Raw genomic sequence first — 23,651 nt, 5'->3', positions numbered from 1 at the left:
GTTTAGGATTTAAGGTTTACTTAAGATTTGTTAAATGATAATTTTTTTTACAATCAATTAATACTTTTATATATAAAAATATTTAATCTAAACCATTTGATATATTTAAATATTAGATTTAAAAAAATTGATAAATAAATAAAAAAATAACAGATTGATATGGATAGGTAACTATCTATTTTGGATAGGACCAGATTATAACAAATAAAAATGAAATACAAAATCTAAAATCATTCCACATCAAATTTTAGCAAAATAGTTATATTTAAGTTAGGAAGAAATATATCTAATGAAATGGAGATTAGATCGGAAAAGAATAATATAAAATCATGATTAACGTCTCAATCTTTAATAGAAATTTGATATGTGAGAGATTGATTGCTTACATTGGATAATTTTAACTTAATAATTAATTACAGCCATTTAATTATTTGTTTTCTTATTAAAATACACGATATTTATTTTCAGAGTACTTGATTTTTTTATTTATAAAAACTAATTTATAAAAAAATAGTAAAAATAAATATTTTATAAAATTATTTAACTAATATTTTTAGCAGATAAAATAAAAAACCTTTTAATAGAGCAAAAAGACGTCGTTTTATTTAAAATGAAATAATTTGTGGTGGCATTTTTACCAAAAACGCCACAAAAAATTAACAATAACGGCGTTTTTAATAAAAACGCCACAAAAAATCATTTCACTTAAAACAAAAAGCGCAGTTTTATCCCCAAATTTCCCCCTCTGAAACCCTTAAATTTTCACTTAAAACATTTTTCGTTAGACAGAAGTGAGGAGAGACTGTGTGTGGAAATATAGAGTCAGAGAGGCATGGAGACTACTATACGTGGTAGATTATCTCTCTCACCAAACACCGTCTTTAATCCTAAACCAAGTTCTTCCTTCTCTCCACTTTCTTCTTTTTTGGGTTTTCAATTTTGGGTTATACGTGAAGTTTGTAATTTTTCTTGATTTATTACTGAATAAACCATAAAACGCATCTGGGTATCGCAGCCACTTCGTTTAGCTGACTATTATTGTTTATGTTCTGCTTAGTTCCTCCGAATTATTCATCCAATAATCCAAGCTATAGATGCAGAAGTGCTTTTATTAACGATTCGGATTAAAAAGGATGGAGCTTTATGCGGATTCATTTTCTGGGATGGCTACTCTTTTTCAGAGAGTTTTATTACGTTGAGATTGTGGTTTGTGAAGAATGTTTAGGAATAAGAAATATATACGAACATACATATTTTAATTACAAAATTCCTTTTGCTGGTATTATTTGACATTGTACTTTTTAGAGGGCTAGAGCTTTGCAGGGACTTGCTGGTTTAGGAATGAAGATGGCAACTGTTATAAAATAACTCACTTTCATTCATGCTATTGAGGATGTTTCTTTTTTCCTAAAAGGGCAACATTATTGATGTATGGTCTGCTTAGTTTTTTTGCTAGCTGTTGGTGGGAAAGAGATCTAGATTCTCAGCCTTTTAGCTCACTCATCATTAGCCGGAGACATTTTTCTTGTTGTTGTATAAAAGGTTGCAACGGCTATACAATTTATTTTGTAGTTTAACTTTGTTAATTTCTATTTCTGTTAAGGGCGCTTGCGTGTTGAAAGCAGTCAATTGTTCACTTTCATGTCTGGCTGTTGAAAGCATGAAGTAGATGAATCGAGAGATTTATCTTCATACTGGTACGTCCGGGTTTTTCATATGCTATCATTTGTTGGTTTATAACTATTTTCATTGAGATGTTTGACATAAATGAGAACCAAAACTATTAAGATATTCTCAGAGTAGAAATGGGGGTAAAGCAAGGGACGGGAAGGAACACTTGCTTCTTTTGATGTCTGGTCTTATGAGGTCTAATTATGCTTTTAGTGCTTTATTCTTTGTTTATTTTAAATTTGATCCCTTCTTTTTTATTTAAAATTAAAATTCCATTAAAAACACCACTAGAGAACATCTGTTAAATCGGATTAGGTGGATCTGTTAAAATGGATTAGGTGGCATTTAAAAAAATAAATTTGATAACCTGACCAATTTGAAGCTTTGCGGAAACAATGAAAATAAATAAAGCTGCTGCTGTCATGATTGGTCTATGAATGGTAAAATATATGACTAGTAAAATAAAAAATAAAAAAAAGTATCGGTTTTCACTTTTTTCTTTTCTAGAATGAATTGAGAATGATGGGACGTGAAATGAACTATGTGATTATATTGCAAATCAATTACTCCATTAAATGTAAACTTTAATTTAACTAATCCAAAAATGGTCTTTGCCAGCACAAGTGAGTGGTTTTTTCCGTCTTCCTTTGTCAATCTCCAGAATGATGATATATAAGTGTTTGTCATGCTTTTCCTTGTTGGTTGTAGGCTTTCAGCTGCTTCTAACAAAGTAATCAATAAATGTGCTTTTAAGCTATATGAGAATGCCTAACAAATTCTGTCTTTCTCTCAAATTGCTATATTTTATCACTATGATATTTTTTTCCAGGTTTTCTTCCTAGTTCATTCTCTATGTATGCTATGAGCCTCTCATCAGGGTTATTTCTACTTGAGAAACCTGCATGGGCTGTTGCTGTTGCAACTGTGGGTGTAATCCTAGGTTGGCCATTTTCAATCTTGGCATTTCTTCCACTGACCTTCTACTCTTTAGCTAAACAATTCAAACAAGCATTTCTTTCTGGTGCTGTCACCTCAATAGCTCTTCTTGTAAGTAAATTTAATCATTCCATTTGGTTATTATATCTGGATATATTGTTTTGATATCTTAACTTAGAGTTTGACATTAACATATTTGCAATTGGTTTATATTTAGTTTTTCCATTTGTTGTTTAATTGTGAATAATTGAAGTTCGTTCTCCAGGCACTCTCCATACTCATTGATCACTGCTACTACCAACGCTGGACATCATATGTTTTTAATCTCTTAGTATATAATGTATTAGGAGGTGGCGAGAGCCATTTGTATGGGACTGAGGGGCCACTTTTTTATATAAGGAATGGGTTTAACAACTTCAACTTCTGTTTCATCCTTGTTTTGCTTTTCCTGGGAATTCTGCCAAATTGCAAGGAAAAAGTATGCCCCTGACTTGCTTATTGTAATCTCTCCTCTTTATATATGGATGGCATTTATGTCTCTACAGCCGCACAAAGAAGAAAGGTACAATTAATCTTTATCCTAAATGTCTTTAGCAAATTTTGTTTATATTTTGTTTCCTGCTTTTCCCTGACATAAAATAGATAAATTAATAAAGAACATTCCAATATATGACTTTTAGAAGTTTCAAGGAGGGTTCAGAAATTGTTTTGGTCCAAAACTTTGGGCTAATTTGAATGGCATGTTTTGCAAGGGAACAAAACAGAGCACATTTGTCATTGTCTCTTTACGTGTCCTGAACAATCTTTAATATCGGTCTTGCCTGCTTCGATTTGTAACAGTCCATTATATTTAATTGTCATTCAGATTTCTTTATCCCATATACCCTTTTGTTTGTGTTGCTGCTTCTGCTGTCATTGAGAGTTTTCCTGATCTTTTCCAAGACAAATATAATCCCTACGATAATTCTATTATATTTATGGTGGGCATCTTCTACACCAATTTAATTTTGTATGCCTACAGCACTAAGCTTTCATTCAAATGGTATTCGCATTTTTACGCAGATGGCCAAATTTCTTAGACCTGTGGCCCTGAGCCTCATATTATGTGCCTCACATTCACGTACATTCTCATTGATCAATGGCTATGTTGCTCCAATGGAGGTTTACAAGATCTTGGAGCACCATGATGATGCAGGAACTGGTAATGGATAATCTCTTATATGATGCACTGTCCCTTGTTTCATTTTGTTATTAGTGAACCTACAAAGAAAAATGAATTTTCTTTTTGACAGCAATGTAGCGTTGACATATTTTTATGCATAACATGTTTTATTTATATGACTCACGATTTGGAGCCATCATTTGTTGCAATTGTCATGTTAGATAGATAGAACCTAGACTATCTTACCATGCTCTTATGATTTCCTACTCAGGATAAATCCTCTACAGAAAGTTTAAAGGTTAACTTCCAAAAGGAAGTCAGACTAGAAATACAAAGCAAACATTTTTGTTGTTTGAAAATATTAAATCGATGTATCTTTTAAAAATTTCATGCTTCAATAAATTATGAATACTCTCAATGATTATATAGGTTAGAATGAGTAAAGACCTAGAAGAATAGAAAATGATATGTCTATAATCAATGACAGGAATTGTAGGAAAATATGGTTTCATTTATGGACTTATGTCTGAATTGTGTTCCAGTGCTTGAAAATTAAGTGCAAGTTGATGTGAATGACAATGTCTTGGAGATCATAATAATTAAAACATGGAGGTTACAGGGATGATAAGGAGAAGGAAGAGTTGGACTTTAACGATAAAAATGTGTCAAATCTAGTGAGGTTTGTCATGACATCTCCTTTAACCTTCATTTGACCCTTTGTCTTTTTCATATATGCTACTTATTTTCTTTTTGAGGCCTTTACAAGTCCATCAACATGAAACTGGACTCATGCCTGTCACTTATTTATAGCGACAGTAGAATTTACGATTAGCCTAGCATCAGTTTTTTTATTACGGGTTTACTTTTTACTGATTTCACTTTCACTATAGTAGATGGTATAGCTAATTTCCTTATTTTGCTCAGTCAGGTGACCGAGATTCCGTTTAACAATTTTCTTTATTGCTGGAACAAGTCTTAACCAAGATCAAGATCAAAGTACTTCACTAAGTTATATATGCAGGCATTGCAATGAGAGGTGATGATGATTTGGCATTATATTCTCACCAGGATGAATTTTGTTTTAAAAATTGTAATACTTTGTGTGTCTCTCTTTGTGTGTGTTTTTTTATGTATTAAATTACATATTGAATCAATGTTTATGTATTACATTTAAATTCATTAATTTTTATATTTAGTTTTGAAGTTTAAATTTTAATAGAAAATTTAATTTAATTAATATTTTTTATTTATCCTTAAAAGTATATAGTTTAAAGTTCAAATTTCAAAAATTAAACATAATATAATATTTAACATAAAAATAAATATTATTTAATTAAAATAAAATAATTTTTTTAAAGTTCATGATTTTTAGCGGCGTTTGTGAGAAAAGCACCGCTAAAGGTCATGGTCCTTAGCGGCGTTTGCGGGAAAAGCGCCGCTAAAGGTCATGGTCCTTAGCGGCATTTGCGGGAAAAGTGCCGCTAAAGGTCATAGTCTTTAGCGGCGTTTGTAAAAAAAACGCCGCTAAAGGTCATGGTCTTTAGTAGCGTTTGTAAAAAAGCGCCGCTAAAAGTCATGGTCTTTAGCAGTGTTTTTTTAAATAAACGCAGCAATTTTTTGTGTCACCTGCTATAGAGACGTTTTTTTGCGGCGCTTGTGAAAACGCCACTAATAGTTCTAGCGGCACTTAAAAACGCCGCTAAAGGCCAAAAAAATGCCGCTAAAAGTCTATTTTCCTGTAGTGCAAACATGAATCATTTCATATGACAAGCATAAACTTACCTCGCTAGGTAAACATGCAATCAACATAAATATATACACAAGTAAGGATTCGAACTCTAAATCTCCAACACACCAACACACATCTTAACCACCAAACCAGCTGGCCCATTCTATTATATACCTACAAACAATTAAACTTAAACCCTTTGAGCAAGGTTAAGCCTTTATTCATAAAGAAAAGAAAAATTCACCCAAGATAAGGCTTGAACTTTGGACCTCTCACACACACCCAAAACACTTAACTACTGAAGCAGACAGATATTGTTGTCACATTCTAATAAAAACAAAAAAATAAGGATTTTGGGGCATTACAACTCTACTCCCTAAAAGAAAATTTCAGCCTCGAAATTTACCTAATCAGAACAGATGAGGATACTACTAACACATCACATCCTCAGGCTCTCACGTGGCCTCCTCAATGCTATGATTCTGCCACAGCACCTTCACTAATGGGATAGACTTCCTTCAAAGAAATTTTACATCACGATCTAGAATCTGAACCAGCTCCTCCTCAAAGGTCAAATCTGGCCTAACCTCAATCTCCTCCACAGGGACAATATGAGTAGGATCAGAGTGGTAACGCCTCAACATAGAGACGTGGAATATGTCATGAATACGGTCTAGCTTTGGAGGTAACTCCAACTGATAAGAGACTGGTCCTACTCACTTCAAAATTCGGTAAGGTCTAATAAACCTAAGGCTTAATTTGCACATGCGACCGAACCTCAGAACCTTCTTCCATGGCGAGACCTTGAGAAACACGAAGGTCTCCCACAAAATACTTAATCTCACGTCTCTTCAGATCAGCATACAATTTTTACCTATCAGAGCCTCAGTTAGAACAGTCTTGAGCTTCTCGAAGCTCTCCTACTGCACATCAGTCCAGATAAACAGAACACTCTTATGTAGCAGCTTAGTTAAGGATGCTGTCATCACTGAGAAACCTTCCACAAAACGCCGATAATAACCCGCCAGACCTAGAAAACTGCAGATCTCAGACACATTCTTAAGCTGTTTCCAATCCAGCATAGCCTCAATCTTTCGAGGATCAACTTGAATCCCCTCAGTAGAAACCACATGCTCTAGAAAAGTTACTTCACGCAACCAGAATTCACACTTGCTTAGCTTAGCGTAAAGTCGCTTCTCACGCAGAATCTGAAGTACTAGTCTAAGATGCTCATCATGCTCATCCTCAATCTTAGAATATACCAAAATGTCATCAATGAAAACTACGACAAACTGATCCAAATAGGGCTAAAACACTCAGTTCATCAGATCCATGAATACGTTTGGTGCATTCGTCAACCTAAAAGGCATAACTAGGAACTCATAATGCCCATACCGAGTCTTAAATGCAGTCTTATATACATCAGCTCCTTAACCCTCAACTGATGATACCTAGAATGAAGATCGATCTTAGATAACACAAAAGCCCCTCGAAACTGATCAAATAAGTTGTTGATCCTTGGAAGTGGATACTTATTCTTAATAGTCAGCTTGTTCAACTGTCGGTAGTCTATGCACATCCTCATGGTCCCATCTTTCTTATTAACAAATAAACCTGGTGCTCCCTATGGAGACCCACTAGGATGGATGACCCCACAGTCTAGAAGCTCTTGCAGTTGCGCCTTAAGCTCAGTAGCTCTTTTAGTGCCTTACGGTAGGGAGCGATGAACACTAGAGCTGTACCCGAAAGAAGCTCAATACCAAACTCCACTCCCCAATGCAGTGGTAAATCCGGTAACTTTTCAGGAAAGACGTTCGAAAAGTCCTCTACTGTTCCGATGTTCCCAACAGAAGAGTCCTTAGAATCTGAAACACTTACATAGGCCAAGTACGCCTCACACCCTTTCTGGACTAGTTTCTCAACCGCAAGCACAGAGATCACGTTAGACAAATAATCCTGATGCTCTCCAATCACAACCACTTCTTCATCTTCCTCAGTTCTCAAAATGACCCTTTTAGTCGTACAATCCAGCTTAACCCAGTGCTTGACCAACCATCCATTCTCAGAATTAATTCGAACTCTCCAAACAGAAGCTCCATCAAATCTGCCAAAAAAATAGTCCCTTACACCATTAAGGGAACATACCTATCAAGTTTGTTAAACCAAACTGATTGCCCTAGTGGACTTAGTACATTCACCTCACTAGAAGTACCCTCAACCAAAATCCTTAAGTTTTCAGACACAGTGTTAGCTACATAGGAATGTGTAGAACCTATGTCTATCAAAAAAAATAAGGTACATCATAAATTAAGAACGTACTGATAATGACATTTGGAGCATCTCTGTCCTCTTGGTGACGAGCAGCAAAAACAAGAGCAGGCTGCCTCGCTTCAGTTTTTCCAACACCTTTGCCTGGTGCTTTCTGCCCACAACCCATACCGTTACCACCTCTAGTCTGACCACAGCCCCTCGGTGGCTGCTAAACTACCCTCTGTGCCTGTGCAGAACTAGTACCCCGAGTATGCACCTGATCGGCCCTCAGCGAACACTTCCAAATGTGGATTAGTGACACGGCCATGTGTAATCTATTGAGTGTTCAGGGTGCAAGTCAGTTAGCACACGGCCTAGCACACAGGCTTTTGACCCTACTCAGTAAGTTACACGGGCAAAGACACAGGCTGGAACATTGTTGTGTGTCTCTAGTTCTAATGTTACATAGGCAAGGACACGGGCTGGGACACTACTGTATGTCCTTATTTTGATTGTTACACTGCCTGAGACATGGTCGAGTGTCTCATTCGTGTGAGGCACATGGCCTGGCTACACGACCGTATAACCCCTGTATCAAATTTTTTTTAATGATTTCTTAAACTTTTCAAATGATAGAACAATATCCAAGTATTTCTTGCGGAAAATAAAAATCAAACAATAGAATCCATCATAGGGTTCATCTCCCTAGGTATTTAGAAAATTAGTTTATGCTAGCAAATAAAAACATCCAAAATACAATATAACCACAAAAAACAAAGAAACTCATACTAATCTTCAAAGAAATCAAAAGGGAGTCTTCAATCTTGATGGCAATCTGCTTCAAAATCCATTTCAATGGTTTTTTTCGAGTTATTTTCTTGGACATTCTATGACGGGTCACTCCTATTTTCTTATTTTTCTCATATCTAGGTCTCAGAATGCCCGAAAAATCTTAAAAATCACTTTTTTCACTATCCAGAATGCAATTAGCAAAACTGACATGACTTGGCAAATGTCTGTGTGTCCAGGCCATATGAAATGGTCCAGCCTGTGTGCATCTTGTAACTCGTTCTGATTTTCCAATTTTCGCTCGTTTTTCACTCATTTTACTCCCAAATGCTCTCCTAAGTATGAAAACATAAATTTGAAGGATTAGGAGCATAAAATTCATAATTTACATCAAATAATCACCCAAAAATGCATTAAAAACAAGATTAAAACATGTTAATTTTAGCACTTATAAAGTCGAATGTTAGAATTGTTTTGCTGTCTTAGAAGTCGCGACATAGCCAAGGGATGTCGTGACACACCGCTAAAACTACCTCTAAACCATGCATTTGTTTTCGATGTTGTGTCACACGAACTAAAATGTTGCAACATCAATCTTGTATGGGAAGCACTTATGAGCTGGGAAGTTTTGGTCTGCACAATGGAAATTACACACAAGAACGTCAACTGACCTAGGGTTGAGGATGAAGAAAACCCTAACTCTATAAATAGACTCTTAAAGCATTTGTTTAAGGATGGCTTTTCACATTTTAAGTTTTCTTTGTAATTTTAGTTTTGAGTTTTCCTTTCTTTTAGGCTTTAGGTTTATTTCAATTCCTTTCTAGTTTGTGTTCTTTAGAGAACGTGAGTTGTAACCATGATCAAACCATTGTGAATTTTTCAGTTCAATCAATACAATTTAGGATTCTCTTAAACCCTTCTCTTGATTCATTATTTATGTTTATCTTTATTATCAAGTTTATTTTATTCATGAGATCCATGAGAAACTAATCCTTTTATGGGGGATTAGTGAGTAGAGGTGTGATTAATTAATTTCTATCTAAAGTTTTCTTAGTAGATCAGCTATTTGGGAGAGAAAGAACTTAAAAACAATGCTTGACGACCCTAGGAAGTCATTTAGGTGGGAATTAACCCAAAATTGGTATGGCTTATTCATGAACACCTTAGCCTCGAACTGATCTGGATTGTGAGGTTGAGAGAAAAGTAGTTCTTGCCGACTCGTTAGTTTAGTAGAATATCGAGAGATCCTGCCAGGGTAGCGACTAGTTGATTGAGTAGAAACCCAAAATAGGAATTAGTTATGATCACCAAAGTGAGCTAATCGCCCATACTTAGATTTGATTAAGTTAGAATTCATATATCCGAAGTTCACTTTACTTTTACTATTTTTATTTTCTTTATTTTTAAAACTCAAAAATCTCATATTTATATATGTTTGTAATATGATATATTTAAAGTATTAATTATATTTATTTGTGTTTAGGTTAAAGTTAATTTAGTACTTGCCTCCCTTAGGTACTATCCTCGGAGTACTTACCTACTTCGTTGTAACTATATTACAATCTGACCTGTATACTTACAGACACTGCCTCGATTCCATATATTTTAGTTTTAGTATTCACACTATGAACGTTGGTATGTCCGGAGGCGGTCAACCATGTCAACTATAATCGACTCTACCCAAATAGTTATTAGGGTACCAATAAACCAATTGCATGTCATCACATATTCAATACCATTTCCATCATCAAATCATATTATGAGTCATTTATCAATTTATATCTTGTTCATTTCTACTTTATTCAATTCAGTCCAATTCTCAACATTCAATATCACCAAACATGAATCATTTCTTATGACAAGCATAAACTTACCTCGCTAGGTAATCATGCAATCAACATAAATATATACACAAGTAAGTATGATGATATTGAATCATAAAAGTACAACCTCAATTTCTTGCTACTCGTCTACGATTCTCGACTTTCCCTTTTTTTTGCTACGGTCCAACATCATCTTTAGCTAAATTCAATAATAAAAAGCATATTAGATTACATCCAATTCACATCAAACTGCATAGTCACTCATGTTTTGCATTTTATTCAATTTAATCTCTATACTCGGGATATGTATATTTTTCTATATCTAACATCAGATGAAAATCTGATTTTACATTCTTTCATTAGGGACCCTATACTTGTTATTCATACAATAATCTCATGACAAATTTTTAATTTATTCAATTTATTCCCTAATTTTACAAAAATTATATAACAAAGTTGATTTAAAATTTCAATTTACTCTTTAACATCATCTAAGCTTATTAATTATTAATTTTTGCAAATCAAGCTCAAAATCATCAATTTCTCTATAATTGAAACTTACTAAAAACTTAACGATTTAACAAGTTGATACATGGGCTAGCTAAATCAAGCTCCCGTGATTCAAATTTCATAAAAATCAAAGAAATATATCTTAAGGACCTTACTTGATTAATGACCAAATTTTTTAGGGTTTTCTTTCTTTTCTTATTAAATGAAGGACGGAAAAGGAATGTGAAATAATATGAAAATTTTCTTCTTCCACTATTTGGTATTTCAAATTCAGTTATCATGATTAATTAAGTTAATCATGATTATACTATTAGTCAATCTTAATTATAATTAACTAAACCTAATGGTTAACACCATCACACTCCACTATCTACTATTTAAAATTGGTTAATTCACCATTTTGGTCCTTTGGATAATTGTTAATTAGGTCCTTAAGCCTTTCTAAATTAAAACTTAATAGTGATTGGATTTTTACAATTTAGTCTCTAAGTTTTAATTAACAATTTTCTTGGTTAAAATGTAACAACCCTTGCCCAATCCAGCCACTGGTCTGAGCTATAGAGTGTCACATATGTTTTCGGAGCAACTACAAACAATTAACATTTATATTAAACATAAATCATAAATTAATAGTCATTTCAATTCATAATCACCAAATACATCCTTTCTTGGGTCTTATACAAGCCTACGTACGCTCTAAAATTAACACGGAATTGAACAAGGACCAAATTGCAACATTTTCAAAATTTCCAACATAACGTCACAACATGAAGGAGTTTCTCATTGCGACGTGGCCATCTGACTTGCCTCGTTGTGACGACAGGGGTTCCTTCTCATGCCATGAATGTTTTAACGCTAGCATGCGCTAATATTCTAACTCGCCATCAGGCCAATAGGGTGGCGAATTATGTTACCACAGTGCGCCCAATAGCCTACATACCTACTTTACTCACCTTTTCAGATTTACTCATTTTGGGGTGTGATAGACTACGAGAGAAATCAACACTAAAAACAACAATCAAATAATCAATAACTACGTGTAATTTCTGAAAGTGTAATAGGTCAGTTGTAATATATTTGTACAATGGGGTACAAAAGTACTCTGAGGACTGAACCCAAATGAATTAGCAATTAAGTGAATTTCAGCTACAAATACGCTTATGTAGAAACTGTTGTTACAAACAATTCAAATAGAGACAAATAAGATTCCCAAATAGCTTCGAACTCAATAATACAAGCTCACAGCATGTCTTCTAACACTTGGATAACACACTCAGATTGGAACAATTAGAGTGGGAGAGTTTTCACACACAAAATTCTTTTAACTCAGAAAATTAAAATAATTAGGGGTTAAATTGGAAGAAACCATAAGTTGGTGGTCTCTATTGAAAAACTAGGAAAAGTTAGAAACAGAAGAAGAATGGTTGAGAACAGAGTTCGATTTGATTAGATTGGAACCAACCTGTCTCTTAGTGGAAGAAAAAATGATTACGAATGAACGGTTGATATACGATTGGAGACCACGAATGAAGGGTTATAAATAGATGAGAAATGAATCCTCAGATAAATTTCTCTCAGCCTGTTTCATTTTCTCATATTCTTCAACCTCCATGGTCACTTTGAGGAAGCGATTGTCATGGAAAGCTCCGCATAAAGTGACGATCGGGAAGCTTAAGTTTGAAAAGTAGGGAAACCAGTAAACTAGTAAGGTTCTAAGCCCTTTGATACATAAGACTTAGAAACAAAGTCAAGAGTTCCCAAAACCATTTTCTAAGTGTTCTGTATGTTTTTGGAAACTTGATGTTTAAAGTGAAAACACTGGGTTTAACCCATGGTTTGGTTGTCTTGCTGACTTTTAAGAGGATAGAAGCTTTGGCGTTTGGAGATTCTAAGCAGATAAGGTGATAAGGCATTAGGGGAGTTTCTGTACTCAAACCAAAACTGCTAAAGTATGATGCATATTTTCATGGATTCATAAGTATTCTCCATTCTAGATTAGTATGCATGATAAAAGGAAATCATGAAAAGGGGTTAATGAAGGGTTGGATGAAGTTAGTAAAGGAACAGTGAGAGATGATTATGTTAGATACCGCCATATGGTATTGGGAAGTGCAAACCTTGATGTGTAAAGCTTCGAGCCTTATAGAAGGGACATTGTAGTGTTCGAGTATCAAGGTATAGGATGGTGAGAAGGAGGAGTGGATAGAATGAAATAGGAAGAGTAAAGATCATGACGAGGCCATAGAACCGATCAGAGGCTATACACCTAAAATGAGTAAGACCATAGTTGAAAGATGCTATTGTGTAATGTTATAAATTAGTAAGACATTGGTTGAAAGACGTCATGGTGTCATGGCAAATAGAACTAAGACCATAGTTGGACTATGGCATCCTAGTAGATCGTCGGGACAATAAACACGAGGAATATAAGGTGTAAGAGCATAGTTGGACTATGACGACCCAAGTAGTCTGCCAGGACAATAAACAGAGGGTTATATTGTGTAAGATCATAGCTGAAAGATGCTGTGGAATCAAAAGATAATATGACGGTATAGTGAGTACTACCATAGTTGAAAGACGCTATGGCATCAAAAGATTATTTGATGATATAATGAGTAAGACCATAGTTGAAAGACACTATGGCATCGTAGATAGTTCGACGGGATGTTAAACGCGGGATAGTCCGCCGGGATGTTAAACATAGGGTAGTCTAATGAGACGATAAATATGAGGATTGGAAGGTAAAACTATGGTGCGGCTAAGGCAGGCAATGGAGTTTGCCAGAATGACCAATATGTAATCATATGGCATAAGACTATGGCTCGATTATGGCAGCACAAGATGGTTTACTTGGACAATAAAATGAGGGAACAATGGAAATTGTAACCGTGGGGCAACCTATGAACAAGGAAAAAAGGGTTGGATGGAAAATAGAAGTATAGATTTGGAACTGTTGAGCAGCAGGTCGAAGAAATCCACCAATGAATGAGAATGTAATGAAAATTAGAAAGGACTATAAGAATAGTAATCATGTAAACTACTAGGGCATAAGGATTCACTATTAAGGAACCTCGAGGGTGCTCAGGGAAACCAAATAAACTAATGGTGTATCATATGTACGTCAACTAGTCCCTAAGTAAAGGAGGGGTGGTTAGAATCCATTAATAAAGGAGGATAGACGCGATAATAGAAGTTTTTGTTAAGACTAATCCTTTTAAGGAGGAAATCAGTAAGGTAGTGTTAGCCAAAAAGGCTAGTTAGGTAGAAATACGATAAGAAAGAAACTTTGTGGGACCTAATAATCACTCAGCGTCAGTGATTCAGTATGGTATGTCATATTATTTTGTAGCAAAAGGTTACGTTATGCTTAAGGTTAAGGAAATGCGATTTAGGTGGATTGTAAAGAAATAATCCGACCATTATTTAGACCAAACGAAATTGGGTCTACCAGAATGGCATGAAATCTTGTTTGTAATAGCTATTTTTAGTGAAATCAAAACAGTGGTTTCAGGACCACAAATTCGAGGTCAAAAGAAAATTCATTTTAATATTATTTTATGATCTATAGTATGATAGAAATATCATATGAAAATTTCGTTAAAAAAATTTACCAGTTATATATCTAATTTGATAAAGAGGACTAAATTGCATAAAGTGCAAAAGTTGAATTCTAGTAGCTAAATGGATTAAATAACTATGGAATTTTAAATGGAAGGTCCTTATATAATAAATATTCCATTTAGAGCAGTTAGTGGATAAGAATGATTATTCATCATTGGAAATTAGATAAATTATTAAGGTTAATTTTGGAAATTAGAGATTTAAGTAATATTAAATAAAAGAAAAAAAATCTATTTTCATCATCTTTCATCAAAAAACATGGAAACCCTAGCCATGAAAGCTTGAGTTTTAGAAATCTCATTTTACTTAATTAGGTAAGTATTTTTGTCCTGTTTTTAATAATTTTTATGTTTCTAATATCGTAATAGCTTAATCTCGCTATCTCGGGGATTAATTTGCAAAACCATTGAAGTATTAGAGTTTTTCCATGGATGAGTATAGTTGAATTTTGAAGTTTTATGATAGAAAATGAAAGGTTTTTGTTAGATAAACAACTTTTGTAAAGAGAATTTTGATGAAATTATCAATTAGGGAGTAAATTGAAAATATGAAAAAAAATTTATGGAAAATTCTGAATTTTGTGAATTACATGGGCTGTTATTGATATGTATGAAGATCAGCTAGGCTTGAATAAGGATTAAATTGTATGAACTTCATTTTTCGAGTCTAAGGACTAAATTATATTTAATTAAAAGTAAGGGGAAAATAGTAATTTTTCCAAATATGTGTGTTGGATTAAATTGAATATGAATTACATTAAATTAAGTTAAATTAATTTGTATAGATCCAGATAGACCTAATATAGAGTTAGATCGAGGCAAAAAAAAGTATCAGATTAGTAGCATTCGTATCAACATATACTTATCGAGGTAAGTTTGTGTAACTAATTATATATTTATATATTTTAAACTGAATATTGTTGTGTGTGATTTGTACAAATTTCCATGTATAATTATGATCACATATCCGATAATTATCGAGTCTCGTTTGAACCTTAGAAATTCGAAGGATACAAATGACATGTCATTAGGGTTCCCAATTTGGTTATGATCCTGCATGTGTTGCGAACACACCAGAGCTACGGTTTAGTTGATTCTTGAACTAACGTGGTATATACGAGTCTAGCTATACATGCCATTATATAACCTGTGATAGTATGATATCTTCTGATCATTTTCAATCATGTTTTCATATAGCAATGTCATCCAACCGAGCTGATTCCGTATAAGCTAAAAGTAATGCTCAAGCCTTTGTGCAAGTAGCAGCTTTGAGTAGTAGAAGGGTCGTACCTAAGGGCTGAGGAGGAGAGGCTAAAGAAGCCTTCTTCCAAATGATGAATTAATGGTTTATTGAATTTGTACGAATGAACCTGGTTGTGAAACAACCTCTACCCCATCCTATTCCTCAACCAATTCCCGATATGTCTCAAAGTACAGAACTTATCAGAGCTAGTAAGCCTCCTATTTATTTCGTAAGTACAGTGCAGAAGAATTTCGAGCTATAGCTGATGATGATCTTGAAAGAGCTGAGTTCTGGTTATTATCAATTACGAGTGAGAGATTCAGATGTGCTAAAAACAACATTCAGAACCAGGCACGGACATTATGAATTTATTGGGATGTCGTTTGGTTTAACTAATGCACCTACGATATTTATGGATTTGATGAATAGAATTTTCAGACCTTATTTGGATAGATTTGTTGTGGTATTTATTGATGATATTCTGGTATATTCTCGAGATGAGATCAAACATGCCGAGCATCTGAGAATTGTTCTGCAAACCTTGCAAAATAAACAATTGTTTGCTAAATTTAGCAAATGTGAATTTTGGCTCCGGGAAGTGAGTTTTCTGGGACACATAGTATCGGATGAAGGTATTAGAGTTGATCCGAATAAAATTTCAGCTATTGTATTTGCACTAAAAATTTGACGACACTATTTGTTTCAATGAAAAGTGTCATATATTTACCGATCATAAAAGTTTAAAGCATCTGATGTCGTAAAAAGAGTTGAATCTGAGATAGCGTAGATGGCTCGAACTATTAAAAGATTATGAGTTGGTTATTGATTATCATCCGGGAAAAGCGAATGTAGTTGCAGATACTCTTAGTAGAAAATCTTTTTTTGCTTTGCGAGCAATGAATACCCGATTTTCATTGTCTAATGATGGCTCAATTTTACCTGAGTTAAAAGTTAAACCAATGTTTTTACAGCAGACTGCGAAGCTCAAAAATATGATAATGAGTTGCAAGCTAAACGGGTATAGTGTGAGTTAACTTCTGATTCAGAATTTCAGGTAGGATCTGAGGAGTGTTTGTTATTCAAAGGCAGAGTTTGTGTACCGAAGAATCTAGAGCTTGTACAAAATATTTTGCACGAAGCTTATAGTGGTAGTATGTCTATTCATCTGGGAAATAATAAAATGTAAAATGATTTGAAATAGATGTACTGGTGGCCAAGAATGAAACGTGACATTTTAGATTTTGTATCTAGATGCTTGATATGTCAACAAGTTAAAGCTAAACATCAGGTACCTTCGGGACTGTTACAGCCAATGACGATACTGGAGTGGAAATGGGACAGAGTTACAATGGATTTTATATCGAGGTCACCCCTATCTTCGAAAAAAGAAAGATGTCATTTGGGTTATCTTCGATCGTTTGACGAAGACTACACATTTTATTCCAGTACATATGGATTTCTCTCTGGATAGATTAGCAAAATTATATGTTTAAGAAATTGTTAGACTACATGGAGTGTCAGTCTCTATTATTTCAGATAGAGATCTGCAATTTACATCGCGATTCAGGAAAAAGTTACAGGAAGCTCTAGATACCCGATTACATTTTAGTACTGCATTTCATCCTCAGACTGATGGTCAGTCAGAGCATGTGATTCAGATTCTTGAATATATGTTTCAGTGTTATGTTTTAAAGTTCGAAGCTAAATTAGGAGAAATATTTGTTGTTAGTCGAATTCGCATATAATAATGGTTTTCAGTAAAGCATGAAAATGGCACCATATGAGGCTTTGTATTGTCGCAAATGTTGAACTCTGTTATATTGGACTGAACTCAATGAGAAAAAGATACATGGAGTTGATTTGATTCATGAGACAGAGGAAAAAGTGAAAGTGATCCAAGATAGCTTGAAAGCAGCTTTTGATCGGCAGAAATCTTATGCGGATCTTAAAGGTAAAGAAATAAAGTTTCAAGCTAGTGACAAGGTATTTTTGAAAGTTTCGCCCTGGAAGAAAGTTCTCCAGTTTGGTCGTAAAGGAAAACTGAGTCCACGATTTATCAGGTCGTATGAAATTATGGAGAGAATCGAACCTATTACATATTGATTAGCTTTACCGTCAGAACTAGAAAAGATTCACAATGTATTTCACGTGTCTATGTTACGACGGCATCGATGTGACCCTTCACATGTTATTTCTCCGAGGATGTCGAGATTTAGCCTGACATGACATACAGGGAAGAACTGATCATAATTTTACCACAAGTGGTGAAAGAATTGAGAAATAAAAAAATAGTTTTAGTAAAAGTTCTCTAGCAATGACACGGAATAGAGGAAGCAACCTGGGAACCCGAGGAAACTATTAGAAAGTAATATCCAAACCTCTTTACCGGTAAAATTTTCGAGGACGAAAATTCCTTTAGGAGAGAGTTGTAACGTTTTCAATGAAATTGAAATAGTAGTTTCGGGACCATAAATTCGAGGTCAGAAGAAAATTTATTTTAATATTATTTTATGGTCATAGTATGATAGAAATATTATATGAAACTTTCGTTAAAAATTTTTATCGTTTATATGTCTAATTTGATAAAGAGGACTAAATTGCATAAAGTACAAAAGTTAAATTCTAGTAGCTAAAGGGATTAAATAACTATGGAATTTTAAATGGACGGTTCTTATATAATAAATAGAGCATTTACAGTAGTTAGTGGATAAGAATGATTATTGATCATTGGAAATTGGATAAATTATTAAGGTTAATTTTGAAAATTAAAGATTTAAGTAATATTAAATAAAAGAAAAAAATCTATTTTCATCAACTTTCATAAAAAACATGGAAACCTTAGCCATAGAAGCTTAAGTTTTAGCAAGTTTATTTTGCTTAATTAGGTAAGTATTTTTGTCCCATTTTTAATGATTTTTATATTTTTGATATCGTAATAGCTTAATCTCGCTATCTCGGGGATTAATTTACAAAACCGTTAAAGTATTAGGGTTTTTCCATGGATGAGTATAGTTGAATTTTGAAGTTTTATGATAGAAAATGAAATGTTGTTGTTAGATAAACAACTTTTGTAAAGAGAATTTTGATGAAATTATCAATTAGGGAGTAAACTGAAAAGATGAAAAAATTTTATGGAAAATTTACATAGGCTGCTATTGATATGTATGAAGATCGACTAGGCTTGAATAAGGATTAAATTGAATGAATTTCATTTTTCGAGCCTAAGGACTAAATTGTAATGAATTAAAAGTGTAGGGGTAAAATAGTAATTTTTCCAAATATGTGTGTTGGATTAAATTGAATATGAATTATATTAAATTGAGTTAAATTCATTCGTATAGATCTGTATAGACCTAATATAGAGTTAGATCGAGGCAAAGAAAAAGTATCGAATTAGTAGCTTTTGTATCTTCATATACTTATCGAGGTAAGTTCGTGTAACTAAACTGTATATTTAAATGTTTTAAATTGATTATTACTGTGTGTGATTTGTAAAAATTGTCATGTATAATTATGATCACATATCCGATAATTATCGAGTCCCGGTTGAACCTTAGAAATTCGAAGGATACAAATAACATGTCATTAGGGTTCCCGATTTGGTTGTGATCCTGCATTTGTTGCGGACACACCACAGCTCTCATGAGCTTCCCAATACTTGGCTCTCATGAGCTTCCAGATTAACATCTCTCTTGAGCTTCTCGATATTTGGCTTGCAAGAGCTTCCCGATATACAACTCACATAAGCTTCCTGTTATATGGCTCGAAAGAGCTTCCCATTTACATGCTTGTATACACATATAAGTATATGAATTGACGGATTACAGATTTGTACACTTCCTGTGTACTACCCGTGTATCCAATGATATTTTAAATGTTTCAACAAGCAAAGTTCTGATATGAAACAATATGAGCGAAATGAACAATTATAGGTATATACTTGAGTTACATGGAAATGATATCAATGATATATTGAAATATGATATGGATGATACCTGTATGTGAATCTTGCCTAGTGATTATGTGCATCCATGTCTATTGATTATTGAAAGCGTTACATGGCTAACATGTTAAGGATATGTGTTTAGGTTTTTGGCCAAATTGGTTTGGTTATAGTAGCATGCTTACCTTAAACGTGATTAAATGTAAATTAATTTTCTTGTTATATGAACTTTCTAAGCTTAAATGCTTACTTTGTGTTATTTTTTGTGTTTTATAGTAATTAGGAAGCTCATACGGGTTGGAAGAATTAGAGCTATATCACACTATCCATTGGCTATTTTGGGTACTTTTAGTAAATTAATTATGGTTATCATGGCATGTATAGGATAATTTGACCATTGATGGCATATAAATGTTTTGTTGGAACTAGCCATTTGAATGGCTTGTGATAGTTATAATTTTTATATGTATATATAGGTGGTCTTATCATGTTTGATGTGTGTTTGAAACGGTTGAATGATGGAAATCTTATAGGTATATTGATGGTTGTGTTGAATTGGTATATTTGGTAAATTATGCAAATATGTATTTGGTCATGTAGGTGAAATTGGTTATTTGGTTGATATGAGTTATGTTGTCATTTAAAAAGCCTAAGAGCATATTGTTGGTATGTGATAGTGTTACATGTTTAAGTATTGATTTTGGCTTGATTTGAATGCCTTGTTATGGATTATTGATGTCCAAAAATGTTTATTTAGGTTGATGACAAATTGGGTGAGAAATATGGCTAGGAAAATGTCCTATTTTTGTCCACACGGGCAGAGACACGGATGTGTGTCCCCTGTTGTAACACCCCAAACCCGGCCCAAACGTTATGGCCCGATCCGACGTGTCACATTGAAGTTTTTAAGAAAACCCATGCCTCTTTCAACGTCCTTCTTAATGTTTTAAAAGATAGTCTTTTATAAGTTAATAAAGTGAATGGAAGCTGTGCACCAGGTAGGTATCCGAAACAGAGGAGGTGAGCCTAGAAGGCTGCTTAAGTACCAAGCTCTTGATTGGATCCAATCCTAGACATGCCCACAACCATTGCCACACTTTGGTGCTAGGTTAGGTTTTGAGAAAAACGAGTTGGAATTCATTTAAGTAGATATTTTTGGTAAACCGATTAATTGTATTGTTGCGTTATTTTGAAAACAATTATCATTTTGGAAACGCGCCCTAGGTCTAACTCATATTGTTATCAGAAAAATATTGGATATAAGATAAATAATCCCAAAAAAATAATTAAAATGGCCTTATTACAACCCAAAACCAAATAATAATATTAATAAGATAAAACTTATAAAGAAATAAATCAGCTACTTATTTCAATTAAAAGAAACAGAAACAGTAGTGTGGCCATCTCCAAGTCCCTCGCAGCTCCAAACCATCTAAGCTTAGGGATTACCTGCACAGTTAGAAAATGGGTGAGTTTACGAAAACTCAATGTGTAACCCCAATAACAAACAAATAGTAAATAACACGGTATCAGTATAATCTGGGCCAAAGCCCTATTTAGTCTTGACATATACTGGGCCGAAGCCTTTCCATAAATCATATCACTGGGCCAAAGCATTTTCATAAATCATATCACTGGGCCGAAGCCTTTTCATAAATCATATCACTGGGCCGAAGCCTTTACTGTAAACGGTATGGCCCTTAGGCCCATTTCAATGTCACATGTAATGTCAATGGATGTATGCAAGCCCGTTTCAATATCACATGTAATGTCAATGAATGTATGCAAGCCCATTTTGGGAGACTACTCGACCCACCATCCGCTACTCTCCACCCGTACCAACCAAGCTCTCCATGTGGGGAATAACTCAACCCACCCAACCAAACTCTCCACTGGTAGCATAGCTGCTTTATCATATAACTGGAGGCCTAGCCTCTTTTAATAACTGGGGCAAAGCCTTTTCTGATAAACTGGGGCAAAGCCCTTTTCGGTAAACTGGGACAGAGCCCTTTTAGTACTTTCTCCATCAATATAACCCATATCCCATGCAATATGTCATGTATATGTCATACCCATATTTGAATCAAACAATCACAGTGAAGTCATTCATATCACCAACATATATTCACAATCAAATCCGTCAACCACACAGTTCAAATCAGTCACTTGCCCACAAGGGCAAAATAGTCATTTTTCATATTATAAGGGTATTTTCGTAATTTTACCAAAAATCAGGATTTTCCATGTTCATTACAATTGTCAATATTTCTGGGTGTTTAAACAATGATCTTTAACCCACTTATCAAATTCGGGCTTTTGGGCCCAAAACCCCTAATGGGCCCTACGAATGCTGATTTAGCCCACTAAGCCTGCTTAATCCAAATTTTACAACAGTACTAACCGTGTTAACATGCAACTTTTCCAGATTCCATTTTCGATCAGTTTTACCCAAATGGGCCCGAAAGCTCATTGGACCAGATTCTAACCCATTGAGGCCCAACTTACCATCGTGCACAAAATTGCGCTCTTACTTGCTCCATCGATCCAAACACCGATCATATCGTATCTATTGTATCTTTAAGCAAAGGCAAAATCACAAGTTCCCGAAATGCCAAAATTTTAGCATTTCGGCTTTTCGGCGAATATTAATCTAAGCTACTGCGAGGGTTATTACACACCTGTTATGGGTTGAAGTTGAAACGTTTCCAAAATCAATCACCTACGATAACCACCACCTATCACTCAAACTTAACTAATCCAATATCAATATATGTAAATCCTAAGCACATCAGTTATACGGAACATAAGGGCATATTCATCATTTTACCATACAGGGGTATTACAGTCACTTTACCCTACAGGGGCTTTATGGTCTTTTTACCTATTAGGGGTATTTTAGTCATTTCATCCTATAAGGGTGTTTTGGTAAATCTACAAACCAAAGGTATTTCAGTAATTTTGTAAACCAATGGTATTTCTATAATTTTTAGAAAGTCAAGGGTATTTCTGTAATTTTGTAAATTAGGGGTATTTTGGTAATTTTACAAATTGAGGGTATTTCGATAATTTCACAAACCAGTGGTATTTTGGTAATTTTACAAACTAGGGGTATTTTGGTAATTTTGTAAACCAAGGGTATTTTAGTAATTTTGTAATCGAGGGTAAAACGGTAATTCTGTAAATCAAGGGTAAAATGGTAATTCTGTAAATTGAGGGTAAAATGGTAATTCTATAAATCGAGAGTAAAACGGTAATTCTATAAATCAAGGGTAAAACGGTAATTCTATAAATTGAGGGTACTTTGGTAATTTTACAAATTGAGAACATTTTAGTAATTTGGTAAACTAAAGTATTCTAAACAGGGATAACAATACGAATGGGCCTAAAGCCTATTCTCGGCCCAAATGGGCCCACACGCTCGTACGGCCCTTTTAGCCCAAATCTAGCCACAAATATGAGATTCACCTAGCCTAGTCCAATATTTACTACACAATCAAACAAACTTATCCAATTGGGCCCGCAGGCCCATTGGGCCCATATGGCCCTTTTCGGCCCGAAGTAGCCATCCTACAGCTAGAGTAGTGAGAAATACACACCTGATAGGAGACTGGAGTTAATCCACGCTCCGAGCACTCTTAGCCGACGCCCAACCCAAAAGAGCACGCCATACAGCGAAAGGGATCAGCCAAGAAAAGGTACCTTTACTCTCCTCATGGTTCCCTCTATCTAAAGCCAGCTTCGCAACCACTCTTATATTAGCTTCCCGATATGGGATCCCTCCAACATCAGAGTTTAAATTCAACACCAACTCTTGCCGCCCCCTGTTAGCAAAATAAATGCTCCTTGCTTGCCATGGGATTCGAACCCATGCCTCCCCTCAAATGCTCCACACGCTACTTGCCACTAAGCCACAAGGCTTTTTGTGTCATATTTTATCCCCAATTAATTATAAGGTCTAAAGGCCAAAGTCCAAGT

At 34.5% G+C, this 23,651-nt stretch overlaps 1 protein-coding gene across 11 annotated transcripts; it reads left to right on the top strand.

Moving 5' to 3' along the window:
• Positions 1-746: 746 nt before the first annotated feature.
• On the top strand, positions 747-4,884 carry LOC121228185 (dol-P-Man:Man(6)GlcNAc(2)-PP-Dol alpha-1,2-mannosyltransferase-like). Of its 11 annotated transcripts, none has more exons than XR_005925723.1 (6): positions 747-896; positions 1,604-1,697; positions 2,501-2,718; positions 2,873-3,169; positions 3,670-3,808; positions 4,694-4,884. XR_005925723.1 is itself a non-coding variant. In XM_041111448.1 (6 exons), the coding sequence occupies exons 3-6, from the start codon at positions 3,009-3,011 to the stop codon at positions 4,715-4,717; spliced, it is 435 nt and encodes a 144-aa protein (XP_040967382.1). In that variant the 5' UTR covers positions 747-1,697; positions 2,501-2,718; positions 2,873-3,008; the 3' UTR covers positions 4,718-4,884. The 11 variants fall into 11 exon arrangements, 2 of the variants coding, with proteins under 2 accessions (XP_040967382.1, XP_040967383.1); XM_041111448.1 differs by adding an exon at positions 3,473-3,587 and having other exon boundaries at positions 747-1,697; positions 4,698-4,884; XM_041111449.1 differs by adding an exon at positions 3,473-3,587 and having other exon boundaries at positions 747-1,697.
• The last annotated feature ends 18,767 nt before the right edge of the window (positions 4,885-23,651 follow it).

The sequence above is a fragment of the Gossypium hirsutum genome, chromosome A04 (genome assembly GCF_007990345.1).
Source record: "Gossypium hirsutum isolate 1008001.06 chromosome A04, Gossypium_hirsutum_v2.1, whole genome shotgun sequence".
Lineage (NCBI taxonomy): Eukaryota > Viridiplantae > Streptophyta > Magnoliopsida > Malvales > Malvaceae > Gossypium > Gossypium hirsutum.
This window is presented reverse-complemented; position numbering and strand designations above follow the sequence as displayed.